Raw genomic sequence first — 9,695 nt, forward strand, 5'->3', positions numbered from 1 at the left:
TTCATTTATCACCTGTTCCAAATGGGTCACAGTCTCCACCCTGATACATGCTCAAGAATTAACTGGCCCTCATTCTACATAAAATTTTCTCTCCTCTTTCTATGATAAGAGCTCTTGCTTACCAATCCAGGTTGGGCAGATGCAACAGAACAGAGGCTGGAGATGGAACCATCCCTAGGATATATACATCTGTGCCTCAACTAGACAGGGAGTGCCAGATAAGCTTTCAAGCCCTAAGATCTCCTGTTATTGCCAAGGCAAAGAGCCATCCTGCCTTGTTACTTGACTCTTTTACGTACATTCCCCAGGCTACATTTAGTCCTCTTGTGACATATTTCTCTCTGTAAGGCTGCCCTTTATGCTTACTATAACTTGATATTCAATTCACCCTGACCCTGTCCAGGGAAAACTAGAAGATAGATGTATGACTCTGAGACATCTGGACTTGCTCATTAAGAGATATTTGATGTGAAAGGATATGTCATCTGAACAGGCCCCTAGAATTAACTGTCTTTTTCTGTTAATAGGAGTCTAGCCCGTCAAGGTTCCATCAAAATAAGATGGGACATAGCAGGAAATCAGTGGGGACCTAAGGTGAGTAGTAAATGTGTTCAAGGCCATTCCTTGCAAAATGTGCGTGTATCTGTAAAAGTGTCTTTGGTAAACTGTCCCAGGAAAATCAATTTATAAGAGAACACAGCTATCTTGATGGCAATTCTTGTTCTTACCTTGGGACCCATTGGAAATGAGAGAAGCAGCTGTTGATTCAAATTTGGCTGCACGGGTCCTTAGGAAGGTGAGATGAGAAATGCTTCTGTCTGCATCTTGAAAGGGGGAGAAAGGAATAAAGCATATCTATCTGCAAACAGAATCACTCCCAGGATTACCTCCTGCAAATATGGCAGCTGAGAAACTGAAGAGGCAGCTCCTTTGACCATGCTGAGTGTAATGCTGACTGATATAATGGTCTGACCAAGTTATTTGCCTAGTAGCCATGGGGTAGAAGCAACACATGAGTGCTAATAGGCAAAACTGAATTAAGGTGCTTTCCTAGCACTACTTCTCCCATCCTCAATCCCCTTGAGGAAGCTCTGGCTAAGGACAATAGTAATTTTCTTGGATTTTCTCCTTCAGTGCAAAAAGGGATGGAATACAAGGGATATTGTAGAATAGTTGAAGTAATGGTTAATCTAAAAGATAGAAATCTTTCAGGTCTTTCATATCTCTGTCTCCAGCATAGAAAAGGGATTAAATCTGTTTTGCTTGGTCTCAGAGAACAGAACTAGAAGCAATGAACAAAAGCTTCAGGAAGGCAAATTTGGGCTCCATGTGAAGAAAGGCTTCCTGAGCATCAGAGCTGCTCAAAAGTGAAATGGGTTGCCTTGGAAGGAGATGGGTTCTCCATCATTAAAGGCCTTCAAGTGGAGGTTGGATAACCATATTGGAGTTATTGAACTCTGTTCAGGTATGGGCTGAACTAGAGACAGAGGTCCCTTACGATTCTCTGATATTCTGTTTAGTGAGTCAGCACTGTGATACTTTCACAGATTACACATTGCTTTGGAGGAACACTGGATGAGGCCCAGCTTGTTTTGGATGATTTTTCCACAAATAAAAAATATAATAATAGCAAACCAATTTTAAAAGTTTCTCTCCTCAAAACAAATCTGTAATTTGAATAATGCAAATATTATTACTTCTATTTTGCAAATGAGGAAACCGAGGCTCTGGAAAGGTTACATGACTTGTCATGATCACTTGGATAGTAAATGGCAGAGCTGACACTCAAACCAGGTCCTCTGATGTTCAATCTACTATACCATTCTTAAATTGGCTTGGGACTCATGAAAGGTCCTGCAGAATCTTCCTACACCTGAGGATTCTTTAATAGGTAGAAAGATGCAGTCATATAGATACATATATGTGTGTGTGTTTGTGTATATGTCTGTATATATATGCATGCACACATATATGTTGGGGAAAAGTATAGTGAAAAGGTAGGGATGGCATGGAAAAATATATAAACATACATAAAAATATTTATTTAATTAATTATATATATATATTTTTAGTTATTCATTCATTTATTTATTCAACTATTTATTTATTTATATGTCTATTTATTTGTTTATCTATCTATCTATTTACCATGGCAGCCCTACTTTTTCCCTCCACTTTTCCCCAACATAACCAAGGTGTCCAGAGTTATTTCAGACCTAATCTGATACAAAATTAAGCCCCCAAACACTCTGGAGTTTCTAAAGATGCCCTGAGGTCTAGATGATGGGCAGAAAATTATCCCTCCCTCTCACTTTAAAACCCAAAGGCTGTAGAGACACAGGATGGCTTATAGACCTGCCTTAATTGATACACTCAGTAGCGCAGTTAAATGTGGCAAGTGGTTGTGATTCCCTTGAATCATTGCTCAGATTGCAGCTGATTTCATATATGGTTTGCCCATAGGATCCATAAATGCAACTAAAGAAAACTAGAAAGCCAGTAAATTAAAAACTCCCAATTAAACACCAAAATAGTAATCCTTGAATATCAAGGAAGAAATTAACAAAATTGAATGAAAAGAAAACCACAATAAAACAGATAAATCATTAATTTATTTGTTTTTTTTTAAAAGAAAAAGACAAACTACAGGTATCAAAAATGAATAAGGAGAATTCACAACAAATGAAGAACTTCTGAAATTTCCACCATTAAAGTTATTTTTCTGGTTAAACCAATGTTTATGAAATCAATTATTATAATGCAAATATGTTACCAGGATTATCACTCAAGTTCTCAAATGGATGCAGGATAAGAGCTTTTAAACCCCTTTGACAATCTGGTGAAATCTATGGTATTTTTGGTCTTCAGAGTAAGGTATTTATATATAAAAATAAAATACATAGGATTACCAAAAAACCCCAAATATATTAAAATATAATTATCAAAATATATCTTCTAAAAGTTCAAAACCTCAGGTTGAGTCCCTGATGCATTTTCTCAATCATATTGGTATTCTTTTTTTTTTTTTTTTTTGGTGAGGCAATTGGGGTTAAGTGACTTGCCTAGGGTCACACAGCTAGTAATTGTTAAGTGTCTGAGGCCGGATTTGAACTCAGGTCCTCCTGAATCCAGGGCCGGTGCTCTATCCACTGAGCCACCTAGCTGCCTCAATATTGGTATTCTTTCCAAAGATGAATATCACAGTCCATCCATGCCTGCCCATCCTTTGCGACTGTTGTCTATTTCCTCCCTTAAGTTTACCTAACATGCTAGAAGACTACTTCACTTTCTCCTCATGAAGGTACCAGTAGGACACTACCTATCTACTTATCTTTTTCTGATGTTGCCACATGATCATCCCAACTTCTCTTCCCATCATACAGTTCTTTGATGATCTTTTACTCTTATTCTTCTTCATAGTTCCTCACTGATCATGTGAGTGTTCCACTCACAACCTGCCATTTCCAGCCTTTAGTGCTCTTGGGATGACTTTGCATTTTACCCTCTGCTGCTTCTCTTTGCTTTATGAGATGATACTTATAATCATGCATCATCCCTTCATGTAAGATTTTATGAGCTTGCTTTTTAACCCAGTGTTGCCTTTGACAATCATCTCTCTCTCTATTTGACAAGTAAACTAAATATTTGCTGACCAAGATACTTTCTAGTCTCCTTGAGTCTCCTTGTTGTGTCAATTAATTTTCATTGGTTAAACTCCTGGATAAAATTGTTACAGTCACATTAATGTCATTTCTCTATTTTTTGTTTTCCATTTCATATTTTTAATTTTCAATTACTTGTTTAAGGAAAGATAACAAGCATTTGCTAGGTGCTTTACAAATATTATCTTATTGGATCCTCAAAACAACCCTATAGGGGCAGCTAGGTGGTGCAGTGGATAGAGCACTGGCCTTGGATTCAGGAGGACCTGAGTTCAAATTCAGACTCAGACACTTGACACTTACTAGCTGTGTGACCCTGGGCAAGTCACTTTAACCTCAATTGCTTCACCAAAACAAACCAAAGCAAAACCAAACCAACCCTATAATATGGGTACTATCATTAGTTTTGTTATATAGCTGAGGAAACTGAGGCAGACAGGCTAAGTAACTTGCCCAGGGTCATACAACTAGTGAGTATATCTGAGACTAGATTTGAATTCAGGTTTTCATGACTTCAAGTCCTGCACTCTATGAACTATGCTATCTAGCTTACAGATATGTAAGCTTCTTTTTGGTTTGTTTTTTAAAAAGCTGATTTGAGTTTTCTGATGAGTTAGTGGTCTGACTGTACATAGACAGCCAACCCAGGGATAACTCCCACACCAATAACAAATCTTTTCTTGTTTATTAATATAATACTGCATGTAACACATTAATCTAGTATCACTTTAGCAGAGTTCAAAGCTCTGAGAGAACTGTTGGATTTAAAAAAAAATCTTCACTGAATTTATGAAGTTTGTCTTCTCCCTAGTGGTCACAGCCACTGACACAATGGGCTGTGTCAGTCAGTGAATAAACATTTATTAAGCGCATTCTATGTGCTAGACACTGTACTAAGTGCTGGGGATACAAAAGTGGGCAAAACCAATCCCTGCCTTCCAAAAACTCCCATTTTAATGGGGGAGAAAACATGCTACCTACTATATACTAGAATTTTAGCTGAGATCTTCAGGAAGCCAGGAAGGCCAGGAAACAAAGATGAGGAGGGAGAGCTTTCTGACCATAGAAAACAGTCAGGGAAAAGTCCTAGAGTTAGGAGATGGGCTTGTATGAGAAACAGCAAGGAGGCCAATGTCACCAGATTGCAGAGTGTGGAGGGGATGAAAGTGTAAGAAGACTGGAAAGGTAGGAGGGACAGGACTATAAAGAGCTTTAAAAGCCAAACAAGGGACTTTCTATTTGATTCTGGAGGATAATAGGGAACCACTGGAGCTTACTGTGTGTGTGTGTGTGTGTGTGTGTGTGTGTGTGTGTGAGAGAGAGAGAGCGAGAGAGAGAGAGAGAGAGCGAGACAGAGAGAGAGAAAGAGAGACAGAGACAGAGTGAGAGACAGTGAGAAAGAGACAGAGAAAGACAGAGAAAAGAGAAGAGAAGAAAAAAGGAGAGCGAGAGAGAGCGAGAGAAAGCAAGAGAGAGCAAGAGCGAGAGCGAGAGCGAGAGCGAGAGCGAGAGCGAGAGCGAGAGCGAGAGAGAGAGAGAGAGAGAGAGAGAGAGAGAGAGAGAGAGAGAGAGAGAGAGAGAGATGCATGCACTTTAAGACAATCACTGATAGCTAAGTGGAGGATGAACTGATGTGAGGAAAGACCTGAGGTAGGGAGACCAATCAGCAGGCTCTTACAATAGTTCAGGTGTGAAGTGATGAGGGTCTGTTACCAGGGTGGTTGCAATATTAGAAAAGGGTCTATTTCAGAGATGTTGTGAAGGTAGAATTAAAAAGACTCGCGACGGGTTGATTACAGGAAGTGACTGAGAGAAAGAAGTTGAGCATGACACAGATTTGGAAGTTTGGGTGAGTGGAAAATGGCAGTGTTGTTGATAGTAATAAGAATTTTTTTAAAAAATTTTATGTTTGTTTTATGGGGCAATGAGGGTTAAGTGACTTGCCCAGGGTCACACAGCTAGTAAGTGTCAAGTGTCTGAGGCCAAATTTGAACTCAGGTCCTCCTGAATTCAAGGCTGGTACTTTATCCATTGCACTACTTAGCTGCCCCAGTAATAAGAAAATTGACTGGGTTCTACAAGAGTTCCTGATCAGTTAAACAAATCTGATTCCAAGTCTGTCTTCGCAAAAGGCAGCTAGGTGGCTCAGTGGATAAAGGGTTGAGCCTGGAGCCAGGAAGACCTGAGTTAAAATCTGACCTTAAATACTTACTAGCCATGTGACCTTGGGTAAGTCATTCAACATCTCTCCATCTCAGTTCCCCCACCTGTTAAATGGGAATAGTAATAACAACACAGGGTTGTTGTGAAGATCAAATGAGATAAAATATATAAAGTGCCTTAAAGTACTATGTAAATGTTGGCATCATTGTACTTTCAAACACCAGTCTTTGCCTTTAAACTTACCTTCTGGATCTTCAGAGCTGTGAGTAAGGACAGGTGTGTTTAGCTTGCAGTACATGTGTCCTGAGATCATATTCCAAATGATAATTTCCCCGTCATAACTAGAGGTGGCAAGAAGAGAAGGTGGGCACTGAACCACACATAAAATATCATCCTTATGTCCCTGGACCTATAAGGATGATAGGTAGGGAGACAGAGAAAGTGAGACTGAGCAGATAATCAATCACTAGATATTTAATTGCCTACTATGTGCCATGCGCTATGCAAAGCACTGAGGATATCAAAAGAGGCCATAAAGGAGAGGATTCAGAGGAAGATGCCTTCCTTTACAACTAGCCAAATGTTAAGGGGGTTATTCTAGTCTCTTGTGGAGTTTCATCTAGTCTAATGAATTGGGCATCTAGGTAATGAAGTAGATAGAGCATTGGGTCTGGAGTCAGGAAGACTCATCTTCTTGAGTTCAAGTCTAGTTTCAGACTCTTACTTGCTGTGTGACCCTGAGCAAGTCACTTAACTCTGTTTACCTCAATTTCCTTATCTGTATAATGATCTGGAGAAGGAAATGGCAAGCCATTGCAGCATCTTTGCCAAGAAAACCCCGAATGGGGTCATGGACAGTCAGACATGACTGGAATGACTGAACAATAACAGTGGATCAAGGAAACCAGATTTACTGCCTCTCTTTGGATCAGACAGTGATTTTAGATTAGAGGCAGCTCAATATGAGGGAAGGATTGGATTAGGAGTCAGAACATCTGAATCTAATATGCATTTCTCTGGGCATGTCTAATTGTAACATGGAGATGGCCTTGCGGGGCCTTTGAGCATGTCCAGTTTGCCTAACAGGGAGCCTACAGAGACCACTACCATGGGCATGTAGGGACCATTTTTTAATTGGGAAATGCTAGCCAGGCGGCTCGCCGCAATATTGGGGCAAGGAAGGAGACCGGCAGCCTCCTTCAAAACAGAACAAAGATTTATTTTAATAAGTACGAACTTAAAAAAAAAACACAAACAGGATCAGTAGGGTCGAGGGAAAGGAAATAAAATGGGAAAAGGGAAATTATAGTACCTGAAAAAATACCACTGCCCAGGAATCAGCTGAAAATACACCGCAGAATGACTGTCGCTTTCCAGCTTCCACCTAGAAAACGCCCAATTTTTCTCCCCCAAATCTAGAAACACACAGCCCCAGGCAATGGGATGGCCGCTCTGACAGTCACATGACTGCCCTCACTAGGCTTCCAATCATTATAATTTTGCCAGGCCCATGTAGGCATCAGCGAGTGGTGATGATGTGAGGTGCTAGAACCCTGGCAATGGCTACAACCAGTGGGTGGTTGTAGCGTTTTGCGGAGCCCCAGGCCAGTGCGCGCCAAGGCATAAAAACCTCAAATAACAATTAATTCTTTACATTGGTGAGGGTAGCTTCCTGTTCTGTGATATTCATTATCAGTTTCAGGTTCTATAGTTGATCTTCATAGACCTGTGTTTGAGCCATGATGACCTGGGAGCCAGTGGGGGAAAAGGACTATACCTCCCACATGTTGGGGGAATAAGTTCTTATATTTGTGATCATTTCTTTAAGTACATATTCCTTTGAAAAAAGTCCTGTGTTACATGTGGGGGCCAAACTTCTTTATATTAGAACTTGGCATGCCCAGACAAATCTGGGTTATATGAGTTTGAATTCTGCCTTTTGCTATTTACTTCCTACTACCTGTGTAATCTCAGTCATGTGACATAAGTTCTCTGGGCCTCAGTTTCTTCTTATGTAAAAAAGGAGGGGATATAAAGGATGTCCACAGTTTTTTCTGGTCCTAAATCCCATGATAACCCCCAGTCTCACTTTTCCCATGAGGCCAACATTCCTGCCACCTCCCTCCCTCATCCTATTGGCTGACTTGTAGCATTCACAAGGCACTCAAGCTCCTTGCATAGAAAGAATGAATGGAAATGAAAACTCAGCTGCCTTCTTTCTCCTCAGCCTGATTTGTCTTGCAGATTGCCACAGAGCACCATGACACTGAACTCTCCAAGGTGGTCCGGCTTTCAGAAAACCACCCCAGCCCTCCATCTGCATGCAAAGCCCTCTGATTGCTAAATCTTTTCATACTTTCCACCTGGTCACCGTAGTGGCGAGTACATGCTGATCAGAATTCAAATGATCTGCCCTTTTCAAAAGATGACTCTCAGGAAGCTATTAATTATCCTGGGCTGAGCCAGATGGCAGGCAGCCCTTAAGAAAGAAAAGACATTTAAAAATGAGCTTCCAAGATTGTCACTGCAGAGTTGTAAAGATTTCCTATGACATCAGGTTTAAACTTTAGTTCTATTTAACTCGCCTCTTCTTTTACAGTGAAGGAAAATGAGTGACACATAGTTTATTATGTCTATGAAGATCTTACTGGTTCTGAAGAGACCCACATTTCTTTCCAAATACCCTAAGAATCTCCATATGGGGGATAACTTACTGAGTAGCCTGGTAGCCAGGTGACGTGTGCTTTGATTCAGCTCTGCCACTAACTCATGTGTCTGTGAGTTAGTTAAATGTGAACAAGTAACTTTTCTTACATGAATCTCAGTTTCCTCATCTATAAAATCAACAGGCTGGACTAGTTGATTTATAAGGTATCTTCAGGTCTCTAATTCTAGTTGGGGGTGGGGATGGAGGAAGACTGAAGAAAGAAGTCTGGAAAGAAGAGGCAGTTTGTTAATTTCCACAATTTATTCTGACTCAACTGCTACACACCTCCTTATTCCAATGTTTCCCCTGCTTCCCTTCCTCTTCACCCCACCTCTCTTGCCCAACACTGCCCTACTCTATATGAGCAGCCATGTTTATATCTCCTGATGTAACCATGACTTACTTCATTGGGCTTAGACATGGAGGAAAATTGAATATTTGTTTAGTAGTCTATGGGTCAATCTGTACTTTTCTAAGAGGAGAAGACAAGGAGGAGGGAGGGGAGAATTTGAGAAGAGAGAGAAGGGGAGAGACAGAGTGAAAGATGTAGGGGGAGAGAGAGAGAGAGAGAGAGAGAGAGAGAGAGAGAGAGAGAGAGAGAGAGAGAGAGAATGAGAATATAGCTCCTCCTTGGGAGTTGGCTTAGTGGTATGGCATGCTATGGCTTTACGCCTGGATAGTAATAGTGTTACCGATTTAGAGGTAAAAGGAACCTAAGAGGTTATCTAGTTCATCTTTATAAAGGAGAAAACTGCAGTCCAGAGAGGTTTAGTGACTTGGCCAAGGTTACACAGGTTGTAAGTAGAAAGCATGCTCCTTGAGGACAGGTACTGTATCACTTTTTCTTTTATATCCTTAGAGTCTGGCTCAGTGCCTGGCACATAGTAGGTCTTTGATAAACGCTATTTGATTCATTTATTTAATGGCAGAACCTTTATCTAAATCTGGTCCTCTTGTTTCTAAGCGCAGAGTTCTTTTCACTGTACCACACTGCTTTCCCTCAGGCAGCAGGCATGCAGGTCATTGAACTCTTCTAGGAACTTAGGGACATTTAGAATCCTCATAGGAATCACAGGGATTTCCTCTGGCAGTGGTGTATCAGATCATGGAGTATAATATGTAGAACTGGAAGGGACTTCAGAGATTAGCTAGTCCAACCCCAT

General features: G+C 40.6%; 1 protein-coding gene across 1 annotated transcript in view; it reads right to left on the bottom strand.

Annotated features, from left to right (window-relative positions):
• LOC122747801 (WD repeat-containing protein 49-like) overlaps nucleotides 1-9,695 on the bottom strand; it is a 118,389-nt gene that overhangs the window by 24,116 nt on the left and 84,578 nt on the right. Inside the window, exons 13-14 of the mRNA XM_043993629.1 lie at nucleotides 6,069-6,234; nucleotides 729-824 (exon numbers count right to left, since the gene is read on the bottom strand). Of these exons, the coding sequence (XP_043849564.1) occupies nucleotides 729-824; nucleotides 6,069-6,234 (262 nt within the window). The remainder of the gene's footprint in view (nucleotides 1-728; nucleotides 825-6,068; nucleotides 6,235-9,695) is intronic.

This window comes from Dromiciops gliroides, chromosome 3 (assembly GCF_019393635.1).
Source record: "Dromiciops gliroides isolate mDroGli1 chromosome 3, mDroGli1.pri, whole genome shotgun sequence".
Classification (NCBI taxonomy): Eukaryota; Metazoa; Chordata; class Mammalia; order Microbiotheria; family Microbiotheriidae; genus Dromiciops; species Dromiciops gliroides.